At 36.4% G+C, this 17,325-nt stretch overlaps 1 protein-coding gene and 1 long non-coding RNA gene across 2 annotated transcripts; one reads left to right on the plus strand and one right to left on the minus strand.

The window, feature by feature from the left end:
- Nucleotides 1-1,059: 1,059 nt before the first annotated feature.
- LOC121437215 lies at nucleotides 1,060-8,685 on the minus strand. The gene is made up of 3 exons (XR_005972935.1): nucleotides 8,548-8,685; nucleotides 2,827-3,001; nucleotides 1,060-1,137 (listed from the first exon to the last, which is right to left on the minus strand). It is a non-coding gene; the product is annotated as an uncharacterized LOC121437215 (long non-coding RNA).
- On the plus strand, nucleotides 8,511-14,620 carry LOC121437214 (protein sprouty homolog 3). The gene is made up of 4 exons (XM_041637074.1): nucleotides 8,511-8,627; nucleotides 8,873-8,998; nucleotides 12,623-12,745; nucleotides 13,495-14,620. Exon 4 carries the CDS (start codon nucleotides 13,605-13,607, stop codon nucleotides 14,469-14,471), a length of 867 nt encoding a protein of 288 aa, XP_041493008.1. The 5' UTR covers nucleotides 8,511-8,627; nucleotides 8,873-8,998; nucleotides 12,623-12,745; nucleotides 13,495-13,604; the 3' UTR covers nucleotides 14,472-14,620.
- The last annotated feature ends 2,705 nt before the right edge of the window (nucleotides 14,621-17,325 follow it).

Below are 17,325 nucleotides of genomic sequence, written 5' to 3' on the forward strand. Positions count from 1 at the left end.
GTTCAGTTAGGAAGTCTGAGCCAGGTCTGGAAGTTTCCACTGTTCCAGGCAAGATGGCTAGTGTTTGTAGTTGTCTAGAAGTGTTAGAAAGCAAGAATCTCATGAAACTTTTTGATAAACCGTAAGTTGCTAAGTCTCCGTAGTTCTTTTTATTTTTTTTACTTGTCACTCACTTATCTTTGTCTATACTGTCCTTACCATAATTATGGCCATAATTGTATCTCATTCTGGTTTATTGACATATTATATTACAGTTTATATTTTATATGTCCATTATTGTATGCTATGAATAATGAGGATAAGACCATTAATCCACTCATTCAATCAGTTTGCATTGGTGCTTTATAGCATAGTATATTGGGCTACATTCATCACTGCATCTCTCACATCAAGCATATTATATAATGTTAAGTATATGGTTTATATATATTTGTTTTATTGAATTACATTGAAACACACTATATCACAGAGGCAAAATTTTTCTCTAGAAGTCACCACAATGCATATCTCACTTAAATTCTTAGAACACACTGAGCTTATTTAGAGCCAACATTATATCTTAGTCTAATACAACATTTAAAATAATCATTATCAGAAAGTGTACCTGTAAAACTAATCTAATTCTCTATTATAAACAATTTTATCTTGTGTGGAGATCAGAAGATGGCTCAAGATTTTCTGGAACTGGAGTTACTGAGTTGAGGGCTGCCATGCAAATACTGGGAATTGAACTGGGTCTTCTGGAAAAAGAACTTTTAACCACTGAGCCATTTCTCTAGCCCCCCAAAATTTATATTAAATGTTATGTTATCATTACTCTCAACAGTGAATTAGATATATTTCTTTCTGCTTCTCTCCAAAACACTTGATATACTTTAATATATTTATCTATTTTATATCTTTTTACTAGATTATGATATCTATGGAATAATATATTCATCTGTTGTTTCTATGTTAATTAATAACATATAATTACACAATATTATTGTATTTTTGTTACTATAGAATTTAGATGGACAAAAAGTCACATACCTGTAATAACAACTTAGGAAGCTGGGAGAGAAGTATTGCCATGAGTTCAAAGCAGACTGTGCTACACAGCAAAGGCCAGATCAGACAGAGCTACAAAGCATGATCCTGTCTCAAAAATTAAAAATAAATGCATATCATTAATTAATTTACTATTATTCTTTGGTTTCCTTCTAACCCCCAAACCTAATATAAATTTGATTCTCAATATGTTTGCTGATTGTTTACTTAATCACGTATCTCATATTTGACTAAAGAAAATAACCGAATATTTAATTATCTCAAGGTATGATAAAGAGAAAAATTGAACTATGTTTGCTAGTTAGATATATTTACTTCTTTTCCATAATTAATATTTATAGAAGACTTCTTTTGTATGAGTAATATATTCTGCATGTGCTGTGGTCACTGTATTAATGTGTATACCTGCTCCACATGCCAGTGACTATCTTGAGAGTTTGCTGCAATTTTAAGTTGACTCTTCACAGTGTCTGAAGTAGTCTCTCAGAAAATAAGAATCATAGTAATATCTACCATGTATTGAGTACTTAGTTTACTTACTATTCACATTATTTCAAATTACTCAGGTTTTTAACAAATAAATTAATGTCTGTTTCACAAGTGGACACCGTAAGAGTCAAAAGTCTTAGGTAACTAAGCCAAACATCACACAGCTACTAATTAATGGAACTGGCTGTAAACCTAGATCTGACTCTAAAGCCTTCTCTAGATTGGCTTAGTTGCAGAGATGTTTTCTGTGACCCTTGGAATTCACTAGGATCAAGCTACGGGAAACTCCTTAGTTGTCATAGTCTTATCCAGGCTTCAGGTGTTTAAGTTCTTTCTTCAGCAGTGTAATTCCCGGTAAAATTGTAACAAGAGCAAAGCTTGTGACTATCTTTTGCTTTAAAATGTAACAAAGGTAAGACTTGTGACTATCTTTCGCTCTAAAGTACACAACATACTTTGCTTCAGAATGTCAATCCTTGCAAATTCCACTGGAATTTGGCTCCAACAAACACTTTAAAGCTCCTATTCATCTCTTTTTCCACTAATTCCTTCCTTTTATTTCACAATTCACTAGCTTTCCTGTGTTGATAAAATCTTATAACCATGTCATGATTTGTTCCTCTCAACCTATTGATGCTTAGGATTTTTCAATTATTCACCTATAGTCCTATGTGTAAATTAAGTCATATTTTAAATCATTTTTTTTCAAATTTTTGTCTTTATTTATATTTTCTCTGCAATTCTATAACATCGTGCTGCTCTGAATACTTTCCAACATATGATAACTTGTTATTTGGTTTCCCCACTAGTTCTTTATCTTTTTGCTCTCTAACTTTCTACATGATACACAATCCTCTCTATTACTTTCCTGTACTTCCAAAGTTTCATCCATTTTCAAAAATTCAATGATCTCTTCTATGTTAGTAGCCCCTAAATTTCTATTCTGGTGTTTCACTCAAATTTTAGTCGCACATCAATAAGTTTATTCTAAATGTTCTCACTTGAAAACGTCTCATGATCACCTCAAGTTCTATACTTCCTCACAAATAACTCAAAAAAAAATCTTACCATCCTTTCTGTTTGTTGTACAGCATAAAGAATGTTGGCCCAAGCATCAGGAGTCCTGGGTTCTTTTCATTTCATTTATTTCAATAATACAGTGTAATTATAATAATCACAATAAAAAGTACCTTAGGAACACATAGTTGGATATTCAGTGAGATAATTTTAGTTGTAAAGATAAGACATACATAAACTATTACAGTACAAATTGGAAGTGATAAATACCTGGCTGGGAAATATAGGTCTCAGTAGAATGCTTCTCTAGAAGGTATGGAACCCTTGATTCACAGCATGTACATGGTGTGATGACATATGCCTGTAATTCCAGCACTGAAGTAGTGGAGACAGCAGGATTGGGAGTTTAAAATCATCCTTGGTTATAGAGGTATTCAAGACCAGCCTAGACACATAAAAATAAAACAAATCTTTTTAAAAATTGATAAATTCTACAAAACCACAACTCTCCTGTTTTTAAAGTTTGGAAGTACAAAGAAGATGTTTAAAACGTTATACAGGACATCATACTTGAAATAATCTTTAAGGCAGAATAATATTACATAGATGACTATAAAAAAGAAACTAGGATAAGCAGATAGGTTGGAATTTTGAATACAATTTTATAATGAAGGATTGATAATTTAGTTTCTAAAGCTTTTTTCTAGCACCAATATTGTTTTAAACTCATGCTCACCTTCCTATGTCTCCATATGACAATGTATCATTATTATTATTTTTTTTTGGTTTTTCGTATAGTTATTATTAAACCAGCCTAACTAACTTCCCATTTTCACTGTCAATTCCCTAAACCAGCCCCTTTTGTTTTCTTTTTTTTAATTTCTCCAAGATGCTTTAAATTTCTAAATTAGCTGACTTAATTCAAATATTCCTAACCAATTTATCATGTCCTGTATGTCTTTCTTTTTAAATTTTAATTTCACATCTATCTATTGTGTGTGTGTGTGTGTGTGTGTGTGTGTGTGTGTGTGTGTGTGTCATGGGGAGGTAAAGTACAATTTGCAAGACCTGGTTCTCTCCTATCATGTGGGTTATGAGGTTTGAACTCAGGTCCTCAGGCTTGACAGCAAGCACTTTTATTTGCTGAACAATCTCACTACCTCTCCCTCCAATATATCTTTCTTAATATGGTTTAATTTTATACTTTATTACTTTGTTCAAAAAATTATTTCTGATTCCTAAAACATTTTCTAAATTATTCTACCTGTCATTCAAGTTATTCTCCAACATTACACATTTTGTTCCTATTTTCAATATATATATATCTCTTACATAAGACAGTTTGAATATATCATTCTTCTCAGAACTCCATGTGCTAGTCAGTTTCTGACAACTGAACTTTCCAAATGTGCCCTTCATGTAAATTAGGTAGGTATGTTTATTCAGTTTTTTCTTGACCAGATACTAATATCTCTTTAAGTCTTTCACTGTTTTTGCAACCAATCTTTTTTAATTTGTATAATATTTAAACATATTCTTTCATCTTTAAGATATCGTTGAGTTAGCTGTCATACGAGAAGTGAATTGAACAATCAGTTACTATAAAGTGTTTAAAGATGTGATTAATTTATTGTAAAATCACAATCGGGAGATTTTTAGAGTAGTAAGGGAAATATTTTGAGGGCAGAGTAGTTTTATGGTCTTCTTCAAGGTTATTCATTTATTTTTTGGAAAAAAAATACGTGGCTGATTTGTGCTGAAATAGTATCTACAAACTCACTTGGAATGAAATTGTCATTAAGGTATTTTATAAACAAAAAGAAATTCCTAGATTAAGAAACAAGAAAGCTGTGCTTGCTTCTAGTTCCCACACTGTCGCAAACTACTTGAATTATCTTCAGCAATTTAATGAATCTGTCTTTTACCAAAAAGTAAACCATTAACATATTTCCTGAAATGTACTGTTATAAAAATCTAATGGTTTCATAAAGCAAAATGCCAGATAATACATGTTGAATTTTGTAATGGCTCATCAGGAGTTTTCTGTATAGAGCCATCCTTGTCTGATGGTCTATCAAAAATCATTGAACTACAAAAGTAATTTGAGAACATAGTATCTTAAAATGCGAAGGTCAAGAAGTTATCCAGGTTTATTTCCAAGAATCATTTAACTATTCATACAATAATCATTAATTGTGTGGGTAGTATATCAGTCCCTAGAGATAAAGCAATAAAGACAAATACAATATACCACCAATGATAACTGTCTAACATGGAAAACAGATAATCATAAATAAAAGCTGGCAAACTCTGTGATTGATTTTATTAAAGTATAAGGAAGCCAACTGGAACCTTAAGAAGAGTACTGACATGATTAGGCAAAGTTTTCCTACAATGTGGGACTTTGACACCTAGGTATAAAAATAAACATTAGTGAAGTATTTCAAGAAGACTGAGCAGAATATTCAAAGACAAAGAAGTATATAATAATACAAAATATTCAGAGTTAATGTCTTATTTGTTTTACCTACTATAACAAAATATCTTAGAGTAGATGTATTCTAAAGACTGGGATGTTTAATATAAAGTTATTGGTAGTGTCTGATGAGGTCCAACTTTCTGATTCATAGGAACCTTCTCACTAAATCTTTATATCATGAAAAGGACACCCTAGCTCACCAGGGATTCTTGTATAAGATCACTAATTCCATGAGGGCTCCAATTTCATGACCTAATTAACTCTCAATAGACTCTCCTCTTAATAACACAACATTAGTGATTAGTTTTCAACATAAGAATTTTGGGGAGACACATATATTCTAACCATAATAAATGCCAAATAGTTTGGAAGAATGTTGCATATGTGTGTGTAGGAGGATTTGCACATGACTGGGCACTATGGCATAATGATTAAGTACGCAAGCCCTGTAGTAAATTAAATTCAGATCTGAAACTTATAAGTCATGTAAATTACCTAATTTCTTTAAATTTTTATTTCTCTTTTGTACGTAAACTCCATAGGATTGTTGTAAGAATTAAATGAGTTGAAGCACATAAAATACTTAAGATAGTATCTTGCAAATTTTAAAAATGTCTCCCTACTTAATTAAATGTCAATTCTGAAAGGACAGGACATCTAGTTGTTGGAATACCAGAAATTTACTAATGGTTGGCCCATTGAAAACACTGTGGAATGAATGATCTGTAACATAATTGTTTTGGCATAGGTATCCTAAAATGTAAGGTTGAATAATCTTGGTTGATTTTTTTTCCTTAATATAGACTCAAAGAATAAAGGGGGAAATAATTAGGCAACCCACCTGTTCAAATTTAAATGTGTACCTTAAAACAATAAAAGGTGGGGCTGGAGAGATAGCTCAGAGGTTAAGAGCACTTGTTCTTACAGATGACCCTGGTTCAGTTTCCCAGAACCTACATAGTAGCTTATAATATGTCCTTTTTTGTTTTCATTGCATGCACATGTTGCACTCATATGTAGATGGGACACTCATACACATAAAATGAAAAGGTTTTAAAACTTTTAAAAACTAAAAGGACATTTAATTAAAACCATCTCTTGCTATGCTTATGGACTGAATTAAGGTGAAAACAGTTTTTTAATTTATACTTTCTATTCATTGAGTGTTTTTTATATGTCAATCTAATAGAATTTCTAAATGTAAAACCTTATTCAAATTACAGAGCAACAATATAATTCTATGATGTAGAATTTTGTCTCTATTTTAAACATGAAGAAATAGGTTCATAGGGGTTAACTGAATTTTCCAAAGTCAAATACATACCTCCTAAATTGAGAAGTCAAAATTGTTAATGTTGATCTGTTGGCCTGTATCTAGCTAGTAGTAAGTTCTTGGCACATAGTTGATTACAATAAATAGTTGTTAAAGGAATAGATTACTAATCTATTATCTGCAGACAAACCTATGATTTAGTTTTTATGGTTTTCATAATTTCAATAAACTCAAGAGAACAGTATTGAGCCATAAAAGAGAAGAATTTACATAGAAAAATCTCTTGACTGATAATTATGATTAAAAACACATTTAGATTTGCTTATAAATTATATATGAATATAAGTATTATACACATATATGATATATAGCAACAGAATAATCTGAAGAACTTTTACAGAGTATGCGCAAACACACATCCATACATTTTTACAGTTTCTGTTTTCTTTTGTTCTGATATTCATGAAAGGGTGTAGATAATATAATGGCAAAGCTAGACAGGGCAATTACCAAATAAGATTTCCTTCTGTTAATGTAGAAATTGGGGCTCTAGAGAGGAAGCAAATTACAAAGGTCACACAAGGAATTAGAGTAAGATTAAGAATCTGAGTTTCCAGACTCACGAGTTTGTTTTAGTCTGAACTGTCACCATTTACCATCTTAATTTTATAGATAGAGTAACCAAAGCATCCTAAGAATGCTGATGGCCAAGTTCCTGCCACTAGTTCACCTAAGCAGGACTTTAATTTTAAATATAAGGCTTGAATTTCTTCCAATGCTTCTGTCTGGGTGTGAGAAGGACAATCACCCCCTTCTTACTGAACTAAATAATGAGCTGAAGATAATTTACAGAAAGATTTGTCTTTCTCTCTAAGAGTAAATTAAGGCTGCTTTGTTGCTTTATTTTCAGAAGCCAGAAAGTCCCAAGGAGGCTCCATAAAGGCAAGAATTCAGAACACCTAGCACAAAGGAAGGCAATTAATAAATATTTGTTGTTAAATGTATGACATGCTGAAGGAAGAAAGGGAATGTAGGTTGGGTAATGGTTTCCCAGAGGATGATGGATGGACAATCATTATTAGTGCGGTGGGGGGGGGGGGAGTGGGAATGAATGAGGAAAAGAGGTGGGGGAAGCCCTTAAAGGAGAAGCTCAATCTTTATCAGATTGAAGCTACAGTCAGTTAGCAAATTCTGAGAGTCTTGTGATTGGCAGAGATATTTAAATAAGGTCCCCTTAAAATTTTTACCACCCCTGGAACCCCACTCCTCTTTTTTTTTTTTTTTATCTTTTGAGAAGAAAATGTTATATTTATTTTGAGGCATCCTGAAAATTAAATCCCTTTCCTTCAAGACCATTAGCTGGAGCTTCAGTTGAATGTGAGAGTTGCTAAGAAGTCAAGGAAGACCACCCTGAATATCCATATTCTGAGGAATATTAACATGAGGACCTAGTCAGGACTGCCTGAAGTTACTGTGTGCAATGATGTTGGTGATGTGACTCAGATGCTGTGTGGTGGATGCCTCATTTCCCGATTACCTTGACTTCTTAGCAACCCACTCCTCTTTAAAATTTGTTTCAGTCATTACCCAGGGACCGGATACAGAGATTCCTATGGGGAGTTCTAATGGGTCGATTCAATTTCAGCTGGATGACGCCACTTAGCCAAGCATTAAGAGCTAAAGCTCCGGGAAAGCCACGACACAGAGACGGGGAAGAGAAAAAAATTATAGCAACGAGCAATAAATCCTTTCCCATCCTCCTCCTATAACCCATTCACAAGACCTCCAGAAACCCTCTACATTCACAGAACAACCAGCTAGCTGAGCTGAACACAGAGTGCAACCTCACCCTACACACATACTGCCGCAGATCATATACCAACACACCCAGAGCTGTATAAATAATCACACACTAGCGGTATCTATTGCTTGGTTGAGATACCCTGTGTCTACAACTGCAGTTTCTGCTGCTTCGGTTCTTCTGACAGATTGGAGGAGACTGAGGTGGATGTGGAGGCTGGGGAGGGGGGGAGCAAAGGGAGGTGGGGGAGTAGGTAAGGGAGAAGGAAGGAGAGAAGGGGAGGGGGAGGGGAAGAGAAGGGGAAGGAAAATATTGGAGGAGGAGGGGGAAAGAAACTGGAGGAGGAGGAGAAGGGGGAGGAGTAAGAGAAGGAGGAGGAGAAAGAGGAGGAGGAGGAGAAAGAAGAGGAGGAGGAGAAAGAGGAGGAGGTGAACTTACCCTGCTGAGCTTTCTTTGGGGAATACGTGCATCAAGATTCAGCTCTGCATGTAAAATCCACAGAGTGTCTGCCACTACAGGTCTGATTCTCAACCCCCTCCTTAATGCTGCCGTTCTCTCTCTCTCTCTCTCTCTCTCTCTCTCTCTCTCCCCTCTCTCTCTCTCTCTCTCCCTCTCTCTCCCCCTCTCTCTCTCCCTCTCTCTCCCTCTGCTCTCTTCCCTTCTCCCTCTCTTCCCTTCTCCCTCTCTTCCTTTCTCCTTCTCCTGCTGTGTCGGAAGGACCGAGACAGAACTATCTCTGTTTTTATCTTCTCTTCCACTAAAGGAGTTTTCATTCAGACTTTCCGAAGAGAGGTGGAAAAACGTGAAGACTCGGGAGAAGAGATCCTTTGAGCCAGATCGAGGGTTAGTTCTTCTGCTTTTCTCGGCATGGATAAACCATTTTCTCAAGGTAAGCCACGGGGATTAGCTCCTAAAGACTTCAGAATCCCTTCTATGCAATGCACAGATTGCCATTCATTCCAGCGTTCGGTGTGTGTGTGTGTGTGAGTGTGCGCGCGCGCGCGCACGCGCAAGCGTGCACACACACACACACACACACACACGAAAGTGCCTGGGTAAAATAAAATGAAAACCCTTAAAATGACATTTAAATGAATCAGCTCTCGTAGAAAATTATTCATACTGGAAATTTAAAAATCAAAATAGGAATTCAATATGATCCTTTTTTTTTTGCCAATTTAATGCCTAGTCTGTTGACCTTTAATGCATTTTGGTGCTTACCTAAGCCCCTTACTGCGCAGCCTAACCACCCAAGGTGAGGACATAGGAAGAGCCCGTGCTGAGAGGCCAGTCTGGCTGCCCAGCGGGCATCCTTGTCAGCATGGGGCTAGTCTGCTATTGGCTCACAAGACTGGGCTGTGCATCGTTCAGATTTCATCACATCACCTTGCCTTGGGTAGAAATGGCGCAAGCTGACACGGCATAACCCCCCACTTACATTGAGTCAGAGCAATGATTTAGAAATTTCTGGAATCATGCCTGGGTACATGTGTACATATCTTTATTTGGCATATGGGAATTTTGTCCAAAATAAGAACCTGTGAGCATAGTTAGTCAAAAGACATTTGATAGGACCTAGGGAACCGATTTACAGTACACTTCCTTCAACACATCTAACTATCACTCACCTACGAATGTTTCAAATCAAGTTCCATGAACAGAAAACAAATTGAACTCTTAAGCAGATAATGCATTTTGAAATGCAAATTATTGTTGATTTTCTGCACCATATTAAAACCTTGCTGTAATGTGATGTATTATTACATGGAGCATATAAGGTGTTAAAGCAAGACAGCTACATGCAAAAATACAAATAAGGCAGACTAGCAGTTCATCCACAGTTAAGTATATTGTTGTCTATTTGAATCTAACAAACATACACTAAGATCTTATTGTAAAATTCTAGACATTTTATTTCTTTATGCTCTGTTTTTAGGTCTCTAGCTGAGAAAGATAATCTAATGATATGAGTGGTTTGTATTTAGAGATATTTGTTCAGAATTGAATAGTAAGTAACCAAGGATTGAAAAGAAAGGAGACTAATTCTTCATGAAAGAATTTGAGACTTAGATGTGCAGTCTAAACCCAGGAAAGAATTTAGACCAGGGCAAAATGGGCTTTAAAAATCTTTCTTACATACCTCTTCATTTTGCAGATGAAGAAACAGAGAGGTCACTTACCTATAGTAACACAGCAAAATAAAGCTAGCATTAAGACTATATCCTAAGTTTCTTGTGTCTTAGAAAATAATTTGGGGCTTATATAAAGATCCCAGTGTCTTAAATGAACAACTCATTTCTTAGAATTTTCCTCACCATTAGAAGTATATGAATTTATTCAGTGTTAAAATTTTTCTCTCTATCACTCATCACTAAAACTCCTATATCTTTAATAATGCCAAGGTCTTAAAACTGCAAGGCTCAGGGGCTTGAAATAAACTGCTATGAGTCTTAATGAAACTATTAAAGTAATGAATAGGATTGGGGTAGCAACGTGACAAGTTAAGAGTTAAATGTGGTGAGAATCTGGCAGCTCTAGCAAGATGTATGCGGTAGGAGGGAGGCCCAGTCAGTAACAGAGAGGTCAGTAATGTAAACTATATACAACTTGGTATTTGTAAAGGGGGGTGTGCTTTGATAGAGATGCAAATGCTTTTGCACAGAGAAGGATTTTTAGAGAACAGACTTTGGTATAGTAGAATTAAGAAAACATATAAAGCCATCACAGAAATTCCCCCTATGTTTGCTTTCAGTTATTCTGAGAACAAGTGTATAACAGCAGAGTACAGGGGAAAAACACACCCCACAGCCATTACACAGTAAGGTACAAAACAGCATTGAGCCTGTGAGTGTGGGAGAAAACAGTAGTCAGCCCTTCCTTCTTTTTTCTCTCCTCTCTTTAAAAATCAGCCTTGAATCACACTCTATCAAAAAAGATTTATTATAGACATCATTAATGTCTTAAGGTGCCAGCAAAGAGCTTTAGACAGAAAAGTTTTCAACTTTTGTCTCAACATGGCAGATTTTAGGTTTTAGAGAGAAAAATACATTTTCTTTCATTAAAAAAACATTACCATTTCATGAATAGGTTTAGCTTTCTAGTAAGAAAAGGAATTTCTGTTTAGGTTGTATATAGAAAATTTCATGGCTATAGAAAAACTATTCAGAAAGCCATGAGCACCTGGCCAGCAAGACTGATGGAGGTAGGTTTACAATGCATCATTCATTACTGCAGAGGCACTACGTGACAAAAATCACTAGATTCCTTCCCTATATAGCCAAGATTCATAAACACACTGACTGCTATTTAATAATATGTGATATGTATATTCTTTGTCATATATCAAAATATCAAATTGACCACAGGCAGTTTATTAAGTGTTACTGCTCACAAAAAGTGGTGTTTTAATGGGTGGACTCCTAAATTATAAACATGCATACAATGGTACTTTCTCATCTAATCTACACACATTTTCTCATCTAGTCTACAAGTAGTATCTTGCTTATTTGTTTTTTAGCATCCCTCCTCATTACCTTCTGCTTTAATGTGTGTGTGTGTGTGTGTGTGTGTGTGTGTGTAATATTCTGATTATTTCAGTTCATCTTTTTTTTTTAGCTAGATTGATTCAGCCGCCCCAGAATGGCAAGAAAATTGTCATCTAGTCCTTTAATTTGATCAGTTGGACATAAACACTTTTCTTATAATTTTGTCAAATACCTTTCATAGTCCAAAGTTTCTATATTCACATATAATCTACAGTTAACTAAACAGTATATCCTTGTTTATTCAGATGCCCAAATGAATACTGTATATTTCTTTCCAATGCCAAGACTATGACTGTATAAAGATTTAATAAAGCTATGTATGGACTGAAGGTTACAAGGACTTTAACAGCAAGGAAGTGAATCTATTTTTGTTTTTGAATTTTCCAAATAAACAAGGGCACTTTGCCTAATTTATTCTCAAGAAACTTGAAAATGTAGATGGTGCAGATGAAAAGAATGATTAAATTCTTTTAAATAAAAATACAGACTATTGTTAGGCAATATTCTTGGAGATCATGTAGCCCACCTCTATAATTATATAGGTAGTGAAACTGAGGCCTAAATAAATCAAATGATTTGACAAAAGTATTATTCATATTTGAGTTTTTGGACATACATTATGTTTATCTAATTTTTAAACAGTGTAAGTTTAGCTAATCATATTTATATGAGAATATAGTATCAAAGACCATCAAAATGTAGTCATTATTAGCTGCTGAACTGTTTATTAACTGTATCTTTATTTTTACTGAGGAAACCTAGACAAACACTATTCTCCAGTTCTTTGTTCATTTTTATTTACTATTTATTCAATCTATCCAAACCAGTACAAGTAATTGATTCATTCTAAGGATACTTAAAATCCACTAGATTTCAAATATGTACTGTATTCATGCTAATGATCATTATGTCCTGGTGTTCCATGTTGCCTTTTTATTTATATTTTCATTTCTTTTCTAAACATTCAGTCCTCTAGGTACGGGAGTCTACTACTTGTGAAATATTTTTTCAAGGTCACCATTTATTGATTCTACACTATATCAACGCCTTCAGGAGAATGACTACACAACCATTTTTGGCACAATGAAGATGTAAGAATATGTTTTCTAATATTCAACTAAGCTTAAGTATAGTATAAGAATATTTTTTCTCTTTAAAAATCCTGTTTCTGGTGTAAAGTAAGAGATAGAGAAAGCAGTCTATGCAGAATTTGTTTGATAAATGCAATTTTATAGTTACAGTGATATTTGAAATAATTCAGGGCTTGTATTATAGTTTTATATGGTTGTCCTATTGCCCAGTGTTAAAAAATATTTAAAAAATGTTTGATTTTGGAAGCTGAGTGTGGTGATGCATACCTACATTCTGGCTACTCTGGAAGGTAAAGCAGGAAAATGATTGGATATATACATATCTATATAAACATATGAGCAGGTTCTTTTGGTATACCTGTGAAGTTTCCTCTACTGAATCAATATGCATTAGGAAATGACCTTTACTTTAACATTTGGCTCCATTTTTACCAGAATGCAGATGTTCAGACCTTAGATTAGTTGCTTCTGTGAACTTAGTCACTTGATGGAATACAAAAAGAATTAACGTTTTGTATTTATATGCAAATTGTTATAACATTTGCTTCAAAACTGATTTATCCTTTGAATAGAAAGACCATACTTGTCTGAAACTAAGTGAGTTCACTTACAAAATAAAGGTGTTACATGAAACCTAAAATACAGCATTTGAAAGATGAAGTAGTGATTATAAGTCCTAACTTTTTTTAGTTTTCCTGAATTTGTGACATGTATGTTCTCATATATTGTTTCTATTTCCTTTCTTCTAGGACATTTTTTTGATGTGTGTTGAGGTCCATATAACGACAAGGGCTTTTTTTAAATCACCATAAGTGCCACCCCGACCCCAAATCACTTAGAGCTCAAAAATCTAGGCAAAATGGATGCCACAGCTATAGATGAGCTCCAACAAATTCTGCCTATTGAACAGCTGCGCTCTACTCATGCTAGCAATGATTATGTGGAACGGCCTCCAGCACCCTGTAAACAGGCTCTTTCCAGCCCTTCCCTTATTGTGCAAACCCACAAGTCTGATTGGTCCCTGGCTACCATGCCTACTGCTCTCCCACGCAGTATCAGCCAGTGCCATCAGCTGCAGCCCCTGCCTCAGCATCTGAGCCAATCTAGCATTGCCAGCTCAATGTCCCAAAGCACCACTGCCTCTGATCAAAGGCTCTTGGCCAGCGTTACGCCCTCTCCTTCAGGCCAGTCCATCATCAGAACCCAGCCTGGAGCAAGGGCCCACCCAAAGGTCGATGGTGCTCTGAAGGGAGAAGCTGAGCTATCTGTAGGGCATCCCAATGATCACCTCTTTATCTGCGAGGAGTGCGGGCGCTGCAAGTGTGTCCCATGCACAGCGGTTCGCCCTCTTCCCTCCTGCTGGATGTGCAACCAGCGTTGCCTTTGCTCTGCTGAGAGCCTCCTTGATTATGGCACTTGCCTCTGCTGTGTCAAGGGCCTCTTCTACCACTGCTCCACTGATGATGAAGACAACTGCTCTGATGAGCCCTGCTCCTGTGGGCCTAGCTCTTGCTTCATTCGCTGGGCAGCCATGAGTCTAATCTCCCTCTTCTTACCTTGCCTGTGCTGCTACCTGCCTACCCGTGGATGCCTCCATCTGTGCCAGCAAGGCTATGATAGCCTCCGGCGACCCGGCTGCCGCTGTAAGAGGCACACCAACACTGTGTGCAGAAAAATCTCTTCTGGTAGCGCACCTTTCCCTAAGGCCCAGGAGAAGTCTGTATGACCTTCCTACAAGATGGATCCAGAGTGTTCTCCTTCTGGCCCTCTTCAGTAAAGCATAAGCCTCATGTTTTGGGGAGGGTGTGAGATAATAAACTAGCCAAAGTTAGGGCCTCGCCTCTTTTGTTCCTGCAGTATCAGGAGAATGCAAAGTATATCCCAATGCAGGATGCCTTGCTCTTTCACAGAATCTATCTTACTCTTCTTCAATCTTTTACACCCGGCCTGCTCAGCTTTTATGGCTGTCATGGCAAATTCAGGTGATATATGGGCATGAGGTTTGGACACTGAGGACTGACAGAGCCAGCATTGTGAAGGTTTAGGGGCTCCCCAAGGTATTGCCTCTCGAAGCAGACTCTGATTGTCATTCTGCTTTCCACAGTGCCTTTGAAGACTTTCTTCTAAGATGGTCATCACAGGTGCATGTGGAACAGTGTTCAACCTTCCAGGGAATCTGATCCTCCCTCCCTCCCTCCCTCCCTCCCTCCCTCCCTCCCTCCCTCCCTTCCTCTTTTTCTTACTTTCTCCCTCTTACATCTTTTCTTACGTTCAATCTCCCTGACTCTTCTTTCATTTTCCTGTTCTGTTCTCCTCCTTTTACTTTGTCACATTTGTTTTTCATTTCCTACCTATTCTGCTTTCTAAGATTAGTCTTTGTCCATATTTTTATTTCGTTTGATATTTTTGTTTCTCTTTTACTGCCTTTCTTTCTCTGACACACTCAAAAGTGTTATTTTTCCATAGGTGTTTCCTTAGATGACAAACTTTGCTATGCTATACTATTTACTAAATTGTATTAAGGGAAATGGATTGTTGTAATGAGTTGATTGCTAGCAATAGACGGTATCTCAATGTGTGTATGCACTCACAACCATTCACCTGTTTGTGGGCATATGAGGCTCCTCTATATTTCCAAACTCAATTAATTGGAGTGTTTGTCTCCTTTTCCTGCTAATCAACTTATAGTACTGACAGATTCTACTAGCATGCTGAGTAGGATAGTAAATCAGGATGCTCATAACTTTGTATGTCTGACCCAAGTGCCAAAGGCAGACTGCTTTATAGCTAAATGAACAAAGCAAAGGATATTACAGAGGTATGTTCTCTCGTAGAAGCTAACCACCCTGAGACTGCATGGCTCAGGCCTTAATAAAGGACATAAAAAGTCATAAAATTTTAGAGCTGGAAAGAATCTTAAATAAAAATATAGTTCAATGTTGTAATTTTACAGATGGGGAAACTAAGGTCTGAAAATAGAAAGGGAATTTTCCAAGGCCACACACTTGAGTTGATAGCAGAATTTGACAGAAACATGGGCCTTCTGACTCCTTCATTGTTCCTCCCTTTCATTACACTAGGTTATTGAACTTTTTCTTCTGACTCTGTTACCAATTCCAGAAAGTGATTCCCTTTCAATTACTTTTTGAAAATCATGAGAAATTAGTGTGGTGGTCTTTCCGCAGTGTACGGTGGGTAGTTTATTAGCTACTGGGTTTGAGGCTGCCCCCAGTGGACATCACCTTTGACTCTGTACTTTGTAGAAGCTCAAATGTGGGGAAAAACATAAAGAAGCCCTACCCAAGCTTTATCTTCGCCATTGCATCTACTCTTTGCTGCACACACTGTGCTCCTTCCTGGCTTTGTCTGCAATAGTAGCTGCCTAAGAACCTAGATTTCAGCAACAGTGAACAACTGAGATGAAAGATATGTAATGCACAAAAATGACTCCCCTCTTAAAATGTACGCAAAGAGCCTGTGCTGCGAACCCCTGTCAATAAGGAAAAGGCTGCAATGGTGATGGCAGGGGTGCAAAAGACTGCTACTAAGAGACATGAGAATTTTATAGTTTCCCTCTGTAAATAAACTCAAAATTTATCAAGGAAATCAGATATTGGGGGCACTTGCTTGAAGTCAAGGTGCTCCAACTTAGTTTAAGACTTCCAGACTCTACATATCATCTCTTTTAAAGTGTGCATGGATGTGTGCTGCAGGGTGAAGTGAGAAGTGTATAGTCATGCACAGGAGGAAGAAAGGAAATTCCAAGTCCCTTTATTGGATATATACTGCAGAAATATATGCCACAGAGTATTTATTGGCTATGAAACTTCCTGAAGTGTATTGACATTGGGTTGCACACAGACCCATACCTTCACTTACATCTCCTCTTGTAGAATTGCTTTGCTCTATTTTTGTATATATAAATATGTTATGATGATTATTAATATTGTTAGTGATATTGCTGCAAATGGTGCCATATATAAGGTTAGGCTTCTTGAAACATTTATAAACCTTAAACCAATACCTAAATACCTGAAACCTCTTATGTTGCTTTTAAATCCTTTAAATTTAAATAGTTTGTGTTTAATCTTAAAAATCTGCCTAATTGTACTTTAGTCTACCCCTAAAAGCTATACCCAGTTGTCTGGGTCACACTAGATGGTGATGAGTAGCAACACACATTTCTCTCTGCTTCTGCCCAAAATTTGCTTAGAGTCCAGATATCTAAGGATTCTTTGATATTTGTGCATTGTTCTGGGGCTAAAGTTACTCTATGGATGCTTGCTTATTAGTTCCAAGGCCCTTCTTAATAGCAGTCCTTACTCAGGCAAATTGTGCACTGCCAGAAGAGCCCTGGGCTCTGCCATACACCCAGAGGAGTTCTTCTCAGTGTATTTCTAAATGGCCTTATACTTGGTAGAATAAAAAAGGGTTCTTGAATGCAATTTGCTGCCGAGTCAGGGCTTTCACTTATGTCCAAGTTGGCCTGATATGGACTGCATCTGGTTTACATAGAGATGGGTCCTGTTGGGGTATGCACACACACATGTGAGTGCACATATGTATCCCTTCTGTGGTTT

The sequence above is a fragment of the Microtus oregoni genome, unplaced genomic scaffold, assembly GCF_018167655.1.
Source record: "Microtus oregoni isolate MIOR12 unplaced genomic scaffold, Mior012 000050F_ref0000143, whole genome shotgun sequence".
In the NCBI taxonomy this organism is placed as follows: domain Eukaryota; kingdom Metazoa; phylum Chordata; class Mammalia; order Rodentia; family Cricetidae; genus Microtus; species Microtus oregoni.

Excerpts from the sequence above, each read along its gene's own strand:
- LOC121437214 (XM_041637074.1), top strand. The coding sequence starts at position 13,605 with ATGGATGCCACAGCTATAGATGAGCTCCAACAAATTCTGCCTATTGAA.